Source organism: Leptinotarsa decemlineata, unplaced genomic scaffold (assembly GCF_025532065.1).
Source record: "Leptinotarsa decemlineata unplaced genomic scaffold, Ldec_3_MD MMD2_tig00026299_RagTag_RagTag, whole genome shotgun sequence".
NCBI classification, from domain to species: domain Eukaryota; kingdom Metazoa; phylum Arthropoda; class Insecta; order Coleoptera; family Chrysomelidae; genus Leptinotarsa; species Leptinotarsa decemlineata.
In genome coordinates this window covers 321,084-342,272 of record NW_027412676.1, presented here as the reverse complement: position 1 = coordinate 342,272, position 21,189 = coordinate 321,084, and the positions used below count along the sequence as shown (strand labels likewise).

Genomic DNA, 21,189 nt, shown 5'->3' with positions numbered 1-21,189 from the left:
ATGTTTTTGCAAAACGTGGTGGGGAGCAGACCCCACAACGAAGATGATGGCTTATAATGGCATAGTTAGGGCACATTTAGAATATGGTAGCATATTTTTCAAACATGTACGAAAAAAAACCTGAAGAGGCTAGATCAAATATATATTCAGGGACTCAGAGTGATTTTGGGGTGTATGAAATCAACTCCAATAAAAGCCAAATAGGCGGAAGCGGGAGTAATAAATTTAGAATCTACACGACAATGGCTAGCACACAAATACGTAATCAACCACATAGATTTTCGACCACCCATCATTGACATTTTGGAATTACTTAACATAATGCACGAACAACAAAATACTTATTGGACCGAACAACAAATATCATATTTAATAGAAGCATATAAAAAATGTATTAATTTTGAAAATATTGTGTATAAAAATGAGATAATACCAAGTTTTAGTTTCGAATATGATACATACATTCAAGAAATTGAAATAATAGACTCAAAGCCTAAAAAAACTGATACCGGAAATAACAACTTTAGATTATTCGTTGAGAAATTTAAGGAAGAATACTCATTTTTATTTACAGATGCATCCAAACAGAATAATAAAGTGGGAATAAGTATTAACATTCCTGGGATTGATTTTGCTTTTTCAGCTAGACTGAATGAGCATATAAGTAGATGTGACGCGAAAATTATACCAATATATGAAAACATCGGGGTATGTATGCAACAAAATAAAAAAAATATAATATTTACAGTTTCTAAAAGTGCAATAGACAGAATACAAAATGCGGATGACTCAATAAATTGCGATTACATTAAATATCAAAAACAGAATAAGACTAGTCTTACGAAATGACATTACTTTTAAAATGACTTGGATACCCGGACATCAACAGATCGTAGGTACATCTCTAAATATTCCACTGGATATTAGGGTGGATAAAAAGAATGTCATCCCAAATTTAAAACAAACAATTAATTCAAAATTTCATACACAATGGAAAAATGAGATGAAAAACGAAGGGAAAATGTATTTTAGGGTTCAATCCGAATATCCTTCAAAACCATGGTATACGAAAATACCGAATATGGATCGAAGGCATATTACCAGTATCATCAGGATGAGAACAGGTCACTGTAGGTAAATATCATTTATTTAAAATTGGGAGTAGTAACAGCCCAAACTGTGAATGTGGACAACCAGAAACAATTAACCATATATTTTTAGAGTGCCCCATCAACACTATCCCTGGACAAGATCTTTATCAAAAAATAATTCAAAATGGAATCTCAGCTCCTTTGAACATAATTACAGTACTGAAAAACTTGAACTACAGCATTCACAAAGATTTGATTAAGTACCTATATGGTTTACAACCATATACAGGTATAAAGAAAAACGAGAATGTTGATTTTCCTAATATCCCAAATATTCCTAATCATATCCGTTAAAATCCCAGATACCTCTAAATCAAACATAAACCACTGTGAGCACAAACAATTACAGACCGTTATTAGTAAAAAAATGTATATCAACAACATAAAGTTTGCGTTAAGCAAGATATACTACGTCTCCTGTTATGCAATAGAAGGAGACTGGTCTACTGCGCCAAAAGGAAGCAAAGACCAAAAACGAGAAGAAGAAGAAGAAGAAGAAAGACAGGAAAGCATAAGTCAAAACAAATATAACCTTTAAATAATTGTTGATGTTTTGTTATCCTCATTATTGAAATATAGACGGATGATGACTTCAGTTCAAGATCGCTTGATGAAAAGAGACACTTTGGATAAGTGGTCCATAAGAGAGCAGCTATGTCTTGCTTCGGCAGTGTCTCGTTGTGGAGATCAAAATTGGGTGGCAGTGTCAAGAGCTCTGAAACCTTTCAGTGATCCGCAAAGGCCAGCAGATTGGTTTCATCAGAAAAACTGTGCATTACAGTATAGCATGCTACTTGGAAATGCAGATGTACCAAAACGAAAGAAAAGATCATCCGGCACAGATACTCCATTGGACATCTCACCTGAAAGTATTTTGAGAAGGTTGAGTGCAGAGAGGCAGACAGAACTGAAAAAAGTTCTTGCTGAAGAGAGGGCCGAGTATCGGAAATTACAAGAAGACATGGCAATACTTCAGTCAGGTAAAGTAAGTGAAGAACAACTAGACAAATGGTGTAAGGAAATTGAACAGGAAGAAAATCTGAAGGAGCAAGAATCTACAGCATACGCACAGTGGTTGAAAGAAAGAGAACAGCGTAAACAGGAAGTTGTATGGCGTTCTAACAAACCTGTTCCCATTGCTGGAATCAAGCATAAAAATTCAGATTCCCTTGATAGTCTTATTGAAACTGAACATGTCGATGAAGTACCTCAACAACATCAGCACCAGACTTATCCTCAAACACCCGAGGCTTCCAAACTTGCTCCATCACCTTTGCTTACTAGTTTGTTGAAGTCTCCATCACAAGTGCAAAATACTTCAATGTTACATACAGCAATAACCAACAGACATCCTACTCCAAGTACAAATACCAATCCAATGATAGCAAGTCTACTCAATTCATCCACTGGAGTGACGGTAATTGTTTCTTCTCTTTTGTTTTTGAGTGTAGTCAATTTATTTGCTTTCGAATACTTTCAATCTATGACATAAAAAATTACAAATTGAAAAGATTTACAGAATCTCACAATTTTTATCTTGCTTAAAGCTTGTGTTGTCTCCTAGAGTAAAATTCAGAAGAGGATGACCACAACAAATAGCCTTCATTGGTGATGCCTCAAATATTTTTGCTGTGTTTTCGATGACAGTGAATAAGTGAATCAGAAATGTTTTCCAAATTTTTTATTATATTACTGTGTAACTTTGTATATTTATATATATATTTTGGCTTGATATGATATGACTTAGTTGTCGAGGCACTATATGACTTCTGAATTTAGAATTGATTTTTTGATGGAATTAGCTGATACTTGATGAAAATCCATAACTTATTCATGTAATACTTTATTGTGAGATTTTCACTGAACAGTTTACAAGACCGCAACACTTGTTTTTCTTTACAATAGCTTTCTCATACTGACAGGTCGGTGTAAAAAGGCTTGAGAAAGCCACTGTGTAATGAAACACCTGTTTTGGTTTGATAAACTGTCCGGTGAAAATCTCAATAAATCGTAACTTGCTTAGCATTTATTAAATTGTTATCATCAATAGTTTGTAAAGGTGGATATGGTAGTAGTAAATGACCTGAATTCTTAAATATACTTATTTCTAAACATTCTGATATATTGAGTTTCAAACTTTCCTCTTTTAAATGTAACACATCATAGTCATGATTGAACTCATCTTTTTCTGCTGAGAGATGGATCGCAAATTTGGAATCGATGCTTTCAATTCAAGAAACTACTTCTGTGATTTCATTCTTTGGAAAAAAGTTCTTCCCGTTTTGCCAGTACGTTACCAAAATGCTGGGGTAATTCAACTAATGCAGATATGTTACTATATCAAAATTGTTGCTAATATTCGAAATTGTTTAAATTTTTTGATCTTCAAATTAAATTTTTTATATTTTTTTATATAAATATTGACAAATTGCAATAAGAAGAAATAAGACAAATTGCATTGAAAGCTAAAACCTCTGACATAGAATAGATCCGAAACAAGCACTGCTCCCAAATACTAGAACTGCAATGCTCTACCTTCTATATGAGTAGATCTGGATCTACCATCTATATAACTGGATCAAGTATTTTCTCAGATTGACAAAAATTAAATTTATTTATAAAAATTTTCACTATTGGTTTACACTGTTAAAGCTATGAAAAAGATAGATGGGAGCATATGGTTTTACTTCATCAAGTTTCAATGTTTTCAATCAACATGCCACGCTTATTTTTGTGATAGTATTAAAAAAATGTGTTCCAAGCTATTGATATTTTAAGCCACAGTTTTTTAATATCATCTGTCAAATACAAACTGTAAACAAATGAAAAAACATAGAACCAAAATATTGAGAAGTGAGTTTCAGATGTACTAGTTTGTTTTTGTACCATTGAGTTTGAATCTGATACCTTTGAGTTGATGTCATAAAATATAAAAACTACAGAAAACAGAATGTACAGAAATTTCAACAAGAAATCATTTTCAATAGTTTTCTAATCTAACTCTGTTGAATGGGTACTCAATGTCCCTTATGATTTTATTAATTATATTGTTAATTATTTGTTTTACCCCAGGTGTCACCTGGACTTCAGCAACTAGTCAGCACTGCAATAGGCCAGGAGGCAAATATTGAAGAAGAACAACAGCAACCAATAGGAAATGATATTCTAGATGATCCAAATATGCCGAATATAAAAATAGATGACTTGGCGAACAGTATATTAGTCCAAGATGGTCCACTTCCAGAAATAAAGAAAGAAGAGGTGGATGATATAATTTCAGAGATAATCGAAAATGCTCATGACATTGTTTCGGACCCTGAACAGCACCTTCAACTGGATGGTAATGGTGATATTAACATTAATCTTGGCCTTGAAGATTTTGATGAAGATGATGAAGAAATAATTCAAGAAGTTGTTGAGTCGAAAGAACATTCACAAGAAGTAACAAAAACAAAAGAAAAACTTTCAACCCCTGTAGTCGATCCATTTGAGTTTCAAGAGGATCCTGTCATTCACCTTGAGTCTTCTGTTAAAGTTTCTAATATGAATAAACAAGATTCTAAGCAGTATGTTCCTCACTATCAGCAGCAAACGCAGATGCATCAGCAGCAGGAACCCCAACAACAGCAGCAATTCCAACAACAGCATCAATCCCAGCAGCAGCAACTCCAACTGCACCAAGAGTCTCTTCCCCAAGTAGGAGCGGAAAAAATAAGTGAAGGTAATGAAGAAACAACGATAGAAGAAACCAAAAATGATGAGGTGAAGGACGAAATTCAAGAGGTTAAAGAAGAAAACTTGGACCAGGAACTCATAGAAAAACAAGAAGAATCAGAAGTTGTCAAAGTAGGTTCCTTGATTATGTTTTCTGATACTGAACAAATTTTTTCGTTGTTCACATATGATTTTGAAATAGGGTAGTGATTGAAAGCATACCACACAAAGCAGTTCTTATTGAATTCATGTCCACCATAAAACTATGGTTTAATGGTGGGCATGTGTGTGCGTTTAATGGTGGATATGCACATGTTTTATTTTTTCTAGAAACACTGAGATATTTCGTGAACTGCTGATTTTTGATCAGATCATTTGAAAAAATTGAGTTTTGGCCCATTTTTGTATCTTCAGAAATAGTCATTGATTCCGAACACCTTATATAACATTTTGGAAATGTTATTTCTACAAGATCAGTGAATGAAGTATTATGATGAATCGATAATAGCTCATTTATGTATTCTATCAAACTTTTTGATTTTATGGGGGGTCACTCGAAAGCCGAATACTAAGTTTTTTAAGTAAACAAACGAATATCTTAACAGCAGTTCATTTTTGGTGTAGGGTGTATTACATAAACTCGCATTAGAATTATGCCAAGTATTGAAAAATGTGAAAATATACAGGAACTCGGTGCCAACTTTCGGTTGTAGTTTATTTAACAAAATCAATTTTGCTCAATTAGCTGTCGACTGATGTCCTTCCGCCGTGTTACAAAATTGTCTTAAAATACATATATTCATTTTACAATATTTCACAATAATACATATATAAATATGGGAAAATAAAAGAAAACCATTGATGAGGGTGTGTTAGTTTTTCAAGAAGTGTTTCTGTTGGGTGGCAATGTCGGATTCTTGCCTCACGGTTGCTCGTCACAGCATACTTTCTAATGATTTCTACATTGTTGACTTTTTCAGTAAATTTCTGAGTAAGTAGCGGTTGTCTTTTCTCAATTGGCATATACTACCTGTTCGTTGGTACAGCAGAGAATTTGGTAGGTTGTGTATGTTCTTGTTATTTTCCTGATAGTGTGTATGTTCTTGTTATTTTCCTGATAGACATTGTTTCAGATACTTCAAATATATTTATTGTTATTCGTTTGATATTTAGAAACAGTGGATGTGCACATTCAATAAGTGAACGACAGATTAGATTGTATATTAGGCTTGCTGTTTTTATGCTTGCCTCTGCTCCTGGGTTTATCAAACTTGTGAAGGGTGTGACTCTTGCTATCACTATTTTTGTTACTGACATGCCTATTGAAATTTAGTATGGAGTCAAACGTAACACCTAGGTAATTAACTGTTGATTTTGCATGCAAGATGTATTGATAAAAGTTGACTGTAGGAGAGGTTGCGGAATTCCAGTGGTTAAATTTGATGAACTGAGACTTGGATGGGTTTGGCAGGAGTCTACATTTATTGAACCAGTTATTCGTTGTTGTGGCAAGATGACCCAAATTGTTGATCACTCTGTCGAGAGTTTGAGCGTGGGCAATAACTTTTTTTTTCAGTTTATTCAATGCAATAGAATTTATGTTAGAGAATCTTGATGATATGCTTACTCAGATTGATCTTCAGAAGCATGAACTTCAGTTTTTAAGTTTATCACAGTAAACACTTTTCATCATCTTTGCACAAACTCTGTCAAAGATTGAATTGTAATTATGATTCGGCTGTCGTTGGTAAATTTGTCTGTGTAGAGAACATGAGTGCTGGATTCGAATCCTGGTTGGGTCACATCACATTTTTTCAATTCAGTATTTTTTTCAATGTCTACATACTGCAAACCTAATCTTTCGAATCCGTCATGTAGTTCTCTGAGAGGAATAAAATTTCAAAGAAATAAAACGTTTTGTATGATAAAAAAAATAGAAGTGGCACGGTAATAAAGGTCAGCACTATAGTGAAAACATTTGTGCATTACCAGAAGTGAGTTCCTGAAATAGTATTTTTTCAATTTTTAAGTGATTATAGCTCAGAAAGTAGACAGGAGCGCCACGTTTTAGACTTCAGGATAAGAATTTTTCTGTTAATTAGTGCGAACCAAACAGAACATACACATCTTTTCAAACATATAAATATTATGAAAAAACATTCAAATTATATTATTACTCTTAGCAAATAATGCTCTTCATAGTACCGTCAGTCACTTATAAAATACAAAACAATAAGAAATATATATATATATATATATATATATATATATATACATATATATATATATATAAATATATATATATATATATATATATATATATATATATATATATATATATATATATATATATGATGAGCTGTTTTCTCGGGTTTCGCTCCGTGTTCTGTGTATTTTATCCCCATAAGGATTATTTTCACAACGTTTCGGCAAAGTGAAGATGGCAAATGAGACTTTGTCGAAACGTTGTGAAAATAATCCTTATGGGGATAAAATACACAGAACACGGAGCGAAACCCGAGAAAACAGCTCATGTATATGATATAGATTATGCACCTTGAGTTTCAAAATAGTTTTAAATCCCGACGCAGTAAACATGGTAATTCTGACTAGTTTTATTTTGGATTTGTGGCTTTTTTGGCCCCTTTTTTGGTTTTAATCAATTGCGAGGCATGTGATGATATTTGAAAAATTTCTATATCGTAACAATGTGTTCAAGTACAGTTTTTAGTACAACTTCTCTTTCTATTGCTTGTTCCTACAGCTAATAGCTAAAGAGAACATACAATATAGGAATCAGGATATACAATGCATTGCCAGTTGGGTTTCAGCCGATTCAAAAACCTTTTGAAGAAAATGGCAGATAAATATTCATTATATGACAATGAATTTTTCAATACCGTTGAAGAAATAGAGACATTTTCCTGGTAACTTCCTAAACTTGTATATTGATCACCTAATAAGTATTTTTATTTCATTAACGATTTATAAAAATTTCAATCAATAATTTTGTTATATTTAATTTGCATTCTTCCTTTGAAGAAATATTCAAATATATTCTTGAAAATTGTACTGACGTGTCTAAATAAAAATGAAAATATATTATTTCAATTACAATTTTCAAATAGTGAACCGAACTGGATGTGCCACTAATACTAAATGCTGCCTCAATTTCAGCATATTATTTTCACCATCTCTAAAGATTAGAATTTATTCAGATTTTCATTCAATAGTTTTTGTTTACTTTACACTCCTGAGCTAACGGTTTTTTCTTGTGTGTATTGTGGTGACAATAATTGGATCATTACCACATACTAGAAACCGCCCTAGAGCAATGTGATAGGTCTATATACTCCGGTGGAATTGTCATGTCATAATTCTGATGTTATTTGGTTATCGACTTTAGTAGATACTTGATCTAATAATTCATAACTCTTATATAAGGTAGCCAACAACCAGGTCGAAGTAAATTGTTCATGCATATGAACATGAAAGAATAACTTTCTCTCTTCAAACATTATATTTATAGCAAAGAACTCCGCTATAGCTTCTTCTAGTTTCATATTTTGTATTTCAGATGTTTCTGATGATTTGTATGTTTGCCACAGTAGGCTAGTTATCTGGTAAATCTCTGAGGTAATTTTTTCTGGTCATAACTGTTTGTGTTCAGTTAAAACTGGTTATAACTCTCTGAGCCCAGTTATAATTGATTATAACCAGTGGGGAATGTACAATGTTGGACCCAGAATGTGTCTATTTCCAAGTACTTGAATGAAATGAATAAAAAACAATTTTGTCTAAATACCACTGTTAGATTTTATTTATACGACCTGTTTCGGGTATAAAACTTGATAATGAGGTCAAACCCAAAACCGGTCGTATAAATAAAATCAGTGGTATTTAGACAAAAGTATTTTTTATTCATTTCATTTAAGTGATCATGAATTACCATAAAGTAAACAAGTCATCAATAACACATATTATTTCCAAGCAAGTAGTTTATAAAATTTTGTTCAAGATAATGGAAGAACCACCAACTGATACAATCAAAATGGAAGATACTGCAGTTCCTGGGTCTGTAGAAATAGTGGAAGTAGTTGGAACAGAGGAAGAGGAAATCGATAAAGAACTGAATAAATCTCAAATACAGGACATCGTACATTCTATCAAGTCCACTGATTCTGAAGAAGTCAAATCATCACCAACAGAAATATATGAAGAAAAAATTAAAACCGAAACAGAAGAAAGTAGTCCAATAGATAGTAAAGATACCGTGTCAATTACAACATGTGAAGAATCATCAGAAGCATCTGACCTAACAGCTGATAACAAGAAAGAGGTACCTTCGAATTTGGAGGGACAGGATGCGGCAGAAACAACAACACATACTTCTGACTTCACGGAAGGGCTATATGATGAAATGAATATGGAGGTAAAAATTGATAAGAGTGGCAAAGCAAAACGAGATTATTCCAGGACAAAGAAAAAAGAAGAAAAAGGTAATGTTTGTTTTGGTTCGGTATTTGTATGTTCTTCTTGCATGATTAATTGAATTTTGCAAAGAAAGTTTATGCTTTTTTGACGGAATATCGTATACGTGATATAGTCACAAATGGAGACAAGTACGGTAATATTGCGTTCTGAATAGTAAAAATGGGATACAAAAAAAATGCTTTCAGAAAACAACAGGTTGAGAAAAATAATAATGATAATGAATATACATTGAATTCAAACGAGAGGTACAGACGGAACGATATTCTTGTAGAGCTTATTATCATTTTCTAAAACTTTTATGATTTTTCAATGGGTTTTCTTATTTGCTTTTTAGTATTCGCTGATAATATAGGGTTATACTAAAAAAACTGAAAGTAAGTTGATGTTGGCAGCAATAAAATCATTACCTTTCATTTATTACACCAACCAATGTAGACATATGAAAACAGACCTACAGATTTATAAAACTGTCGAAAACTATGCTACATTGCAAATGATGACTGTAAAACTTTTATTTTTATGGGTATAGTCTATAAAAAACTTTTAAAATTCAGAGTGTATCATCAATGATTTTACCATAAAAAAAGTGGTGTAGGTAGATAGATAGTTCTAAAGTGAGTGGGTCTGTTCGACTCTAAGCTGCAACCTGCAAGGTTTTATTATGGACCACACATATTGAAACTTGAACAAATCAATTCAACTTCTCAAATAAACCAATTACTCCATTTGGTGTGTAATTCATCAGGTCAGCTGGCAAGAGAACGGGACTTTGTCAAACGTTGAAAATCTAATAGAATCCGCGGCAGGACATGCCCAGAGAATTAGCTCAGCCGACCAGTCATGTATTTCCATGTGATGAGTAATTCACCCTAAGGTTAACAGACCTTGAAACATGGTCGGAATTTGAAGCTCTGGAATTATACATGCGGAGCATCTTCGGGAATATTCTCTACAGCAACCATAATGGCATACGGAAGAAATTCCAGGTTGAAGGAGGTGCAAGTTTACCATCTCAGTGACCGCAAAAACCTCCCCATGTGAGTACGTCATTAAATCAGATACATCTGACGATATATTAGATTTAGAAATGCAGAATTGTTTCGCCTCTGGTTTGGGTGAATCATCATTTGAGCATAAACATTTGCTGACCTGCTCAGAGGAGAGTTTGTTTAATATTCTGATGCAGATATTGCTTTTGTTGCTCAAGTATTTGGTGCAAGGCAGATATCCTGCTTTTGAGGAGTTGATGAATCATTTTCATCTGAATGACTCTGAAAGAGTCATTCAGATGAAACTAAAACAGGACACCACATTACCATGTCAAGGCTTTCTGGAACAATAATAGTGCGCCCGGCATCTCAAAGGTCCTCTTAGTGATACTGCGGTGGCTCTGAATCATACACCCTTTTATACAGATACACAAAGTCTTTAGGATAAGGCGTCATTTAGGAGTGCCACGAGTACCACCTCATCCAGCAGGGGTATTCTAACCCCCCACCCCTGCAGGCCAAAAAATGCAGTGTGTCTAATTCAGTTTCTTTAACCCATTTGTAATATAACAGGAAGTACTTGATTGATGATCGACAAGTTTCATTAAAAACTATTTTCAATAGAGAACAAATCAATCATAGTACAATTTGTATTTTACTGGACTAACTTCACTGACTGGACTGAGTGCACTAAGTAAAACCCAATAATAAGTATACCTACAATGACTGACAGATCACCTTTTCGGAGTGGGATATTATTAGCTTCAAATTATTTTTAGTATTCAAGATGGTGTAATATTTTTAAAATTGTTTTTTCTGAATACAAATACTCATGAGACTTTCATGATGAATCTAACTACATTTTCACACAGTTGCCCGAGTTACCTAGTGTAGTGAAGTTTCTGGCATCTTGATTATATTTGACATTTCAGATTAACAATTCCTGTTTATGACAAGTATTACAAGAACAAACATTTTATATAAACAATATGTTATACTAGATCTTGTATAGAGTAGAACTCCACCTGTGCATTTTGAATGAAAATCACAACGGACACAAATATGATCGGGAAGACAAATTTCCAAATCATCAATATTTATAGTTGTCCTTGTTTCACTTAAAAGTGTCAGTATTTAAGCAAGCTTTGAATATTCATATAGACAATATTATTAAATTGAATATTAGGATGCTGTGGTTAGTTTTGAAGTATAACTGTTAACTAGCATGGGTTTATTGTTCATGAATCTTAGTTTTTGAGTGATTGCCGTTCTCTATCATATTGTGTAACTTATTTTTAATTATATTTAATTTAATATACTCTTGAGATGTTTTCAATATATTAACAGCTTCTTCTTCAGACACACAACCATTAGCAACATATTTGTATTTCTTAAAGCATGCCTTCCTATAAATAACCTAATATTCCTACTATCATTGTCAAAGTTACTTAGTATTTCTTTAGTGGCATTAATATCCTCTTCTGCGCGGTATTGGAGGGTATTTGTTTGTGGCTTATGATGTTTCTTTTCCATTTCAACTTTCCAATTGCTCAGAAAATTTTCTTCATTATATTCTCTGAGTCTTGGTTTCTTCGTTAATATTCTTTGAGGCCTGGCTAGTAGCTAAGTTATTCATCATTTTATGTATGTTATCTTTCAACTCAATTATTTATTCATTTAATGTGGGAAATTTCCAAAATCCTGACTCACCCTCGTCACAGATGAAGATTAGTTTTTTTGGTTTTCAGGTTAAAGCTCTTAATCTCTGACTCCGTCATATTATCAAATTTTTCATCACTACACAGATATTTCACATAGGAGTTACATGGAAAAATCTGACCTGGGTAAAACTCTTCATTATATTTTGAACAATATATTCTATTCATAATACTGGGAAATATTCAAACTTCAAGAAGTGAATGGCAACGTTGTTGATGTTATCAAAAGCAGTGGTAGACCTTTTTATTTATTCCGCTGTCAAAATTGATTTTTAAATCCAGCCTTCACTCACACACTTGCACAGGTTGAGAAAAACCTAAAGCAAATTGATTTTGAATTTATTATTCGTTTATATCTCATGAATATTTGTTAAAAATACGTTTGTTTAGTAACTAACGTACAGGGTGAATTTGAACAATAATGATTGAATATTCCTATAAAATAAGTAAATTTGGCTCTCTACAAAATACAACAAAATAATAGACTCTTCTAAATCAACAAAAATTGTTAATGATTTATTCTAATTCTGATTATGTTTCAGGTTTTGATATGTTACTGGCTATTGAAAAAGCACAGCTTGAAGACAGTGAGTTAACAGAAGGGACTCTGTTAGAAAATACAATGGATAATGATAAAAAAGATATCAAGCTGAAAGTAAAATCTGACAATGATAGATCTAACAGTCCTTGGACGGAAGAAGATGATAATGCATTACGCAGTAAACGGAGATATTCTACGCCTGCCACACCTAACGATTCTATCCCAAATTCTCCAGCATCCAGTTCTGCATTTTACTACGAAGATGACAAGGACTATCGTAACTGGAAAAAATCTGTTATGTTGGTTTACAATCGCTTAGCTACAAATAAATATGCATCGTTGTTTCTCAAACATATAACAGATGACCAAGCCCCAGGTGAGAGTCGAAAAAAAGTTTTAGCTTACTGAACATATTTTCAATGAAAAACAGTTTTTGTCAGAATTGTGCAATAGGGTATTTGAATTCTTAGTTGTGAATATAGAGGGTTTGCTCAAGTTATAAGCTGATTCTCATCTTCAATTCTATTTTGGTGACATGTCTTTTGGATACAGATCAACAGTCATGACAAAATGTCAGTGTCGCGAAAAATCAAAAACTCAATTAATTGTGTCCTGCTGCTTCAACAATTCCAGCATTTCACTGTTTTTATTTAACATGTTTTACACATTATTTCTATAACTCCAGTCAAGGAAACATACTATCCTAGTTTCATTTTTTAAATTTAATTGATTACTCTATTTAGAATTGGAACTTTTTTGCCAAGTAGTTATTTTGACACCTTACAACACTTCACGTCCAACTCATACCTAAAAAATTAAGAATAAGTTGGAGAACCTTGAGTACTGTTTAAGAAGTGGTTCACTTGATAATTAAACACATTCATTATCACAAAAATATAACTTGTAATTGTTGTACATTAGCATACTATTGACTGATCTCTTGCAATTATTTCGCCAGCCAGCTTTCATATCTCATCGTAGCTCTTATTGTTCACTGTCTGTAATTGCAATGTTGTGAACTTGGGTGATTGCATTTTTTCAATCCCTACTCAGTCCAACCTGATTGAAAATTTTTGGGCATTGATCATTTCTACAAATATCTTGAAAATTCGATAAGTAACTATTGTGACGCCAAATTTTGTATATATCAAAATTTCAATCCCCAATACAAAAAAAAAACTGCAAGTCCAAAGAGTTTTCGAAGTACAAAATACCTTAATGTATCAATAGTTGTTGAACCATTCAAATTCGCGACATAATCCAAAAATGTAAAACATTTCAGAAGACTGAACCTTCCATTGTGCCGAAATGTTTCTAAGTATGTACATTTATTACAGTATAAAAATTCTAATAATAATTGAAGTCAAAAACTATTTCTAAGTCTGAAGAATTCCCAAAGTGTAGAAATATTTCAAAGTAACCACAATTAGTCAAGTATCAAAACTGGGACAGAAAAATATTTCTAAGTCCGTAGAAATTTCAAGTGCCGAAATATTTCAAAGTATCCACAATTGCTAAAGTATCAATCTGAAAAATAATTCGATTATGATAGGGGCTGGATTATTCTACCCTTGAAGGCGACAGGGCACTGGCATGGGCCCTCCCAGCTTTTATAACAGTGGGGGAGGCGGGGTTCATATGAAAGTTCCTAATTATTAGGGTGCCACAGGGTTTACCCTACCATGCAGTGCCTTTTCATAACGATCCACTCGCGAAACCCAGAAATATTGGAGGTAGGTAAGCCCAGTGAAATCAAAATATTTACAAGCCACCGACACTGTTTATTTTCACCCTCACAGCACGAAAATCTTGCTTACATAAAGGTAGATGGTAACTATAGCAATGAGTAAGCAATCAGGAACATAATCCGGGGGAGGTTATGATGGTATGGCTATATCACGTTTACAGGATCTACCCCTTCTAAAACAAACTTTAAATTGCGTGGTCAGTGCGATACTTCAATAGAACAGTGTTCGACAGACCCCCAAATACCCTAGCCTATATATAGAAAAAATAAGTAAATAAACTATTGATATAGTTCAAGGAATGACTCTCCTTTAAATAGAACAATGACCCACTCAGTGTCGCAAAAATGTCAAAAAAAAACTACTCTGCCGGTGTGGTCATAGCTGGTTCAGTTGAAAATAATAATTGAATACCAGAAGTAAACATCAGTAAGGTACTTGCGGAAAGAGGGGCGGTTGGTACCTCCTGTGGATACTATCTCTGCTTCACAGGACGGCTCCTGTGTTGAGGGCTGAAATGACTTTACTGTGCCACAAAGTCCATGTTTTGAGCCCTGCACTAGAACCCTGTGAAAATCATACACTTTCACGAACAGTTGGGAGAAAAATGAAAAGAAATCATTTTCTTATTAGTCAATGGGCTGTGCTTGAAGACTGGCAGTAAACAAATCTAAAGCAAATGGAACTTCAAACGTTCAAGCCAGTCTCTATATACCTACACAGTAGGTTTAATGGACTGACGCCTATTAGAAAACAACTACTCCCCTAGCTAATACCACGAAGGGCGTTGGATTATATCAGACAGGCGTCAGTGCAGGAATCTTCACAGAAAATGTCCTGCATATGCAATTGGCAATACAACTGAAAGAGTCGACCTTCAATTATGGAACAGGCACACTTGCAGACCGGTTTCGGGCTTATTAGCCACTCATCAGTGCAAGATAGTGCAGTAGGAAGAGGAATGAAATACTCTGAAAGAATTCCGATTTTCAATTGGGGAATATCATTGACTTTAGGTCGATGATGGTCACTATCTTCCACTGATGAGTGGCTAATAAGCCCGAAACCGGTCTGTGTGCCCGTTCCATAATTGAAGGTCGACTCTTTCAGTTGTATTGCCAATTGCATATGCAGGACATTTTCTGTGAAGATTCCTGCACTGACGCCTGTCCGATATGATCCAACGCCCTTCGTGGTATTAGCCAGGGGAGTAGTTGTTTTCTAATAGGCGTCAGTCCATTAAACCTACTGTGTAGGTATATAGAGACTGGCTTGAACGTTTGAAGTTCCATTTGCTTTAGATTTGAAAAGAAATCAGTATGATACCCAACTTGATTAAGGTTCGTAAGGAAACCTATTTATAAAAAAGCAAAACAAAATACGAGTTCTACAGTTTTTTTTTTTCACCGATTGATACTTAGGAATATTCCCTGGTGATAAATCTGGTCATAGTCGTTTCCTAAATATTAAACAAATGGAATGTCTCGATGAAACAGACTATCACCCTGTACCTAATTTATGGATCACATGTGTTATAGGTGTCGATCAACTTAAAATAAAATATGAAAAATTTAGCTTTTTCATGTTAGTGGAAAAAACACGTATAAACAAGATATAGTTTTATATACAAAAAAGTATCATACCTTCGAGAAGGGCTGAATTTTTCTCTCTTCACGGCTTCGGCAACAATTAAATCCACCGAGGTAAATGAAATGGTGAATACGATTATCCAAGCTTTACAAATAAGTGATGATGGCGAAGTGATGATGATGAATACTCAATGGGGGAATATAGACTTACGTGATATGCAAAATGATCCCAGATAAGCTGGACGGGCAGTCACCTTAACCAACAACTGTCGTCACTGAAACTATATGACTCAAATGCCGACAACTCGCCCAAAATTATACAGGCGAAGTGAAATCCTAGAATCTAATTACAGAAGGTATAATTTAAAATTAACCTCAACACTTCATCACCTGTTGCATAACAAAATCACGTTTCTCATCTAAGAGAAACAATCTTTTCAGTTTTCACTCTCGAAAGGTCCCCTTCCAGTCCATTTTAAGATGGCGTGCACGCCCACCACCTTATTAATTCAATCTGAGGAACTGCCCACCCAATCGAGATGTGACTAGATTACTCATCTATTTAGCAAAAACACTATGCTAGCAACGTAGCCTTTCATTCAGGCAGATACTAAAGGGTCATGAAGACAATCACAGATTGCAAGTATAAAATGGGTGATTGATCTTAATGCGAAAAATAAACTGAACTGAACTGAAAAAACTATAAAGAACCCATCTATTTATTCATTTATCCACTGAGAAAATTTTCAGTTGCTGCTTTAAGATTGTCTTTGCCAATATTAAAGGATTTTACAAAGATAAAATCTTTTCTACATATTTTTATTTGGTCAGTCTCTTCTGGACAATGAACTACTTCCAATTGTGGCTCACTGTTATTGATATATTTATTATAACTATGTTTTCAAGAACATTATATTCACGATCATTCAAGGTCTTGAATTGATACTAATCTATTGAACTATTTCAGGAAAATAAGAAATTTTTCAATACAGCCCCAAAAATGCATAAAAATTATCATTGTTATTATAAAATGAAAACGTTTCCCCATTTCAAATATACTTCTTTTTTCATTACTTAAAATAATAAGATTTGTTATCAGATTTGCATTATCGGTTTATTTGAAAAATTTTCAATAAAAGTGTATTGACACTTTTGTATTGTTTTTTTTTAAAAGTAGTTTCCAACTCAATTCAGAATAAAAAATGCCATATTCTTCAAAGTAGTTTTTTATTACAGGTTATAGTAGTACAGTTTACCGTCCAATGGATCTTCAGACCATCAAAAAAAATATTGAAAATGGTACTATACGGACAACTCTAGAGTTCAAACGAGACACAATGCTGATGTTCACGAATGCATTAATGTATAATAGAACAAATGAAACTATCTACAATATGGCATTACAAATGCAGCAGGAGTCACTGGAGCCAATACAAATTCTTATGTCAGCAGAAAGCCACAATGATGATACACCTCTTCGAAGAGAAACAAGGACCAGCGAGTCAGGTACTAAGAGGAAGCGCACCATAACAGACGAAACATTGTTGAAGACGAAGAAACGAAAAGAGGACTAGCAGGCTAGTGTGGATAACTAGACATTGTTGGAATATAGTGATTTCTTGCTTTGACTGAATAAGAATGATTTTCAGTTGAGCAAACAACAAATGCTGGGTTAATGTATATGTATATATAATGTGTATATATGTATACAAAGTATATACAGACAATGTATATATACTATATATATATATACAATGTATATATACTATATATATATACAATGTATATATATATACAATGTATATATATACAATGTATATATATACACAATGTATATATATATATATATATATACAATGTATATATATACATTGTATATATATATACAATGTATATATATATATATATATATATATATATATATATATTCAAGGGTGGTATGAAAAGTTTCCGACCTAACAAAGATACAAGACATTTTTTCAGATTTTTTTTATTTTTCAACATGTCGCCTTTTAACTCTACAACCTTTGCCCAGCTCTGTAACCTGTCCAAATAGTACTTGAGACATTTTTCTCTGCAAAATAATTGTTCACGAAGGTGATTAATTGCCTCTCCATTTGACGAAAATATCTAAAATGCTCCTGCAATGGTTATTCCTTTTTAAAGATAATAGATTGAAATAACTCCATGATTATCCCAAATAAGCGCCAAAACTTGTATTTATTGCGCCTAAACTGCGCCAACAGAGCGTTGAAAATTTTCATTTGAACATGTTTTTGGTTTATAGTGAATAAACGCCTCACCCAATGCACAGACAGCTTTTTCATGCCTAAAAGTTGATTTAATATGTGACAAACACTTTCTTTTGACATGTTCATCTCTCTCACTTTAGTTCAGCGGTCTTCTAGCATCATTTGGTGAAGTTTGGCGAAGTTTTTGGATGTCCCGAACGTTTATCGTCTCCCAAGCTCTTACGGCCACGTTTAAATTCAGCTGCCCAAAATTTCACTGTGGCAAATGATGGTGCAAAGTCCCTATACCCAGAATTCAACTCATTTTATTTACGTAGGCGTATTGCCTTTCAAGAACAAATATTTAATGACAGCTCGAAACTCGATTTTGTCCATTTTTATAAAAATTCCCATCCACTCACTCAAAACATTTACATAAGAACTGTGCACCTAAAATGGCTGAGGCTTTTGGTGACTAACTGTCAACAGATGAACAACATTATTCACTAGCTTTTATTTACGAGTGCTACTGTCTTCATGTTGAGGTCAGAAACTTTTCAGACCATTGTGTATATATCTATCATTCAAAGACTTTTCCTCATTTTGTTAATCACCAAATTGTTTATTTGAAAAAAATTGTAATTATCTATCAAGTTTTATGTATTTAATACATATGGAGGATATCAAGGAATAGCCATTTATCATTTACCCACCCTGAATTTGAATTTATTTTTGTTGTATAGGAAAACAAAAAACGATTTACTTATTTCATTTAACTGCTGATTGGAAGAACCATAAAAGATTTCAAATGAAGTCAAAGCTCACAGATTTGTGAGGCAAGATTCTGCAAAAATAAAAAGTTTAACTATTATTCACTTTCAGCCTTAATTTTTTTCTATTTTCAGGAAATCGAAATTTCCATGTGAACTAATTGGTATGCATCAAATTGAAACTTGTGGAAAACTCCTTCTCGTACATGAAATTTACTTTGATTTTCTGCTCGTATCTAGTGTTTGGCATTTTTTATAAATACTAAAGGCAATCACGTTATAAATCTACACAAAAGAAGATTCCAGAAAAACCCCAGTGCAATATTCATATTTACCGTTGAAATATCCTGCAGATATAAATTTTCAAGGTGCATGTGAGTCTTATGAGAACATTAGTAAAAAATTCGTAATATGTTATTTTTACATTGTCATATAAGTTCCTGTCGTAATCTCTTCTTTTGCATTAAAATCTTGGACAAGCCAAGAGAGAAATCACCTATATTGAAGAACATGAAAATCTACATATATCAGGATTATACTCTTGAAAATTATCATAATAAAAAAATAATAATTCCCCATTTGAAGGCTGCATAAACAAATCATCATCAGGCTTTCATAAAAAAAAAAATACGTTGGTTGTTAATGGTAAACCTTACTCTTATGAGAAGCTGAGGGATAAACCTGCCGATTGTTTATTTACTGAAGAAATTTCCATCCAAATAGGGAAAGTTTATCAAAAACCCATAGGCGAGCCGAATACACCTGAACCTGAAACAGCGCTAGAATTAGTCTTGTCTTCCATTTCGATGGATCAAGAAAAAAGAGGAAACTCGAGCTGACCTCTACCAAATCCAAAATTCCCACTCTAAACATACTCTTCAAATATGATTTTTTTTAAGTATCTGTTGAATGAAGATTCAAAACAAAAATGGATCAATTTGTCAGATCCTACGAATGTGAAACAATATCTGGGCGTTTAGTAGATGATATCAGTGATTACAATAATACTTTTGGAAATGAGTGTGGTGGTGAATTTAGAATATTACACATGAATATTCAGAGCATTACAAAAAAAATCATGATCTATTTTCTATATTCTTGAATCAGGTCTCTGAAAAGTTTGAAGTTATTGAAACATTAGAAATAACCAATCTTAATCTTTATGAAATACCAGGTTATAACATTATATACAGGGTGTAACTGAATAAGTGTAAAACATTTAAGGAGGTTATTCCTCGTCGAAAAAAAGATAGGATCTTTCATATAAAAAACTTCATTGGAGCATCCCTTGTTAAGATACAACCCCTTAAAGGGGGTACATAAAATTTGTATAACAATTTTTTTCACAAGCACTGAAAAAGTTACAATATTGAAATTAACCTGACGTTTTGTACTATCAAAAAGACACTTAGCCAGTAATTTTTTTGGGTTACCCCATGGTTGTAAGGGGTGGAAAACGCAACCCCTAAAATTTATTTCCAATGTAACTTTTTGTCTTATTTGTTCACCACTTAAAAATGTATTTCCGATAGCCTGTTTCATTCCAAACAAAAAATGTCTCTTGGGTTTTTTGCCCAAAATAAACCAGTTCGCAGCAAAAAATTATTTTACTAACAACTACTAATTTATTAATAACAAAACACACAACATGTAGAAATCATAGTGAATGTTCAATATGTCCACCTTCAGACATTAGGCATGCGTCTAGACGTCGGCGTATTGAGCCACGTATTCGCTCAAATATTCCAGGAGTCTCTCTGATTACCCTGCACGCATCGATGATGCGGTTTCTTAAGTCCTCTACATCACGAACAGGAGTACGATAAACCAAATGCTGTAAATGGCCCCAAATAGAGAAATCGAGAGGATTGAGATCTGGGGATCGAGCGGACCAGTTCTGTGGTCCTCCTCGACCTATCCACTGATTTGCATATGTTTCAGTTAAATGCTGACGTGCTACTTGACTAAAATGGGCGGGAGCCCCATCATGCATAAAAAACATATCCCTTCTGACGCCCAAAGGAACTTCCTCTAGCAGTACTGGATGCACTTCTCTTAAAAATTGAATGTATGCCTCACCATTTAATCGAGGAGGTAGAAAATGAGGCCCAATTAAATCATCCCCAATAACTCCGAGCCACACGTTAAGAGAAAACTGTTCTTGATGGTTAGCTTCGACAATAGCGTGAGGGTTTTCATCAGCCCATATGTGGTAATTATGAAAATTAATAATCTTGTCCCGAGAAA

General features: G+C 33.5%; 1 protein-coding gene across 1 annotated transcript; it reads left to right on the top strand.

Annotated features, from left to right (window-relative positions):
- Positions 1 to 1,649: 1,649 nt before the first annotated feature.
- Positions 1,650 to 17,652, top strand: Brd8 (Bromodomain containing 8). Its single transcript, XM_023167048.2, has 5 exons — positions 1,650 to 2,568; positions 4,224 to 4,997; positions 8,884 to 9,364; positions 12,609 to 12,983; positions 17,178 to 17,652. Exons 1-5 carry the CDS (start codon positions 1,735 to 1,737, stop codon positions 17,513 to 17,515), a joined length of 2,802 nt encoding a protein of 933 aa, XP_023022816.2. The 5' UTR covers positions 1,650 to 1,734; the 3' UTR covers positions 17,516 to 17,652.
- The last annotated feature ends 3,537 nt before the right edge of the window (positions 17,653 to 21,189 follow it).

Excerpts from the sequence above, each read along its gene's own strand:
- Brd8 (XM_023167048.2), top strand. The coding sequence starts at position 1,735 with ATGATGACTTCAGTTCAAGATCGCTTGATGAAAAGAGACACTTTGGAT. Across the intron at positions 9,365-12,608 it reads AAAGAAAAAAGAAGAAAAAG|GTTTTGATATGTTACTGGCT; the intron begins GTAATGTTTGTT and ends ATTATGTTTCAG. Across the intron at positions 12,984-17,177 it reads AACAGATGACCAAGCCCCAG|GTTATAGTAGTACAGTTTAC; the intron begins GTGAGAGTCGAA and ends TTTTTATTACAG.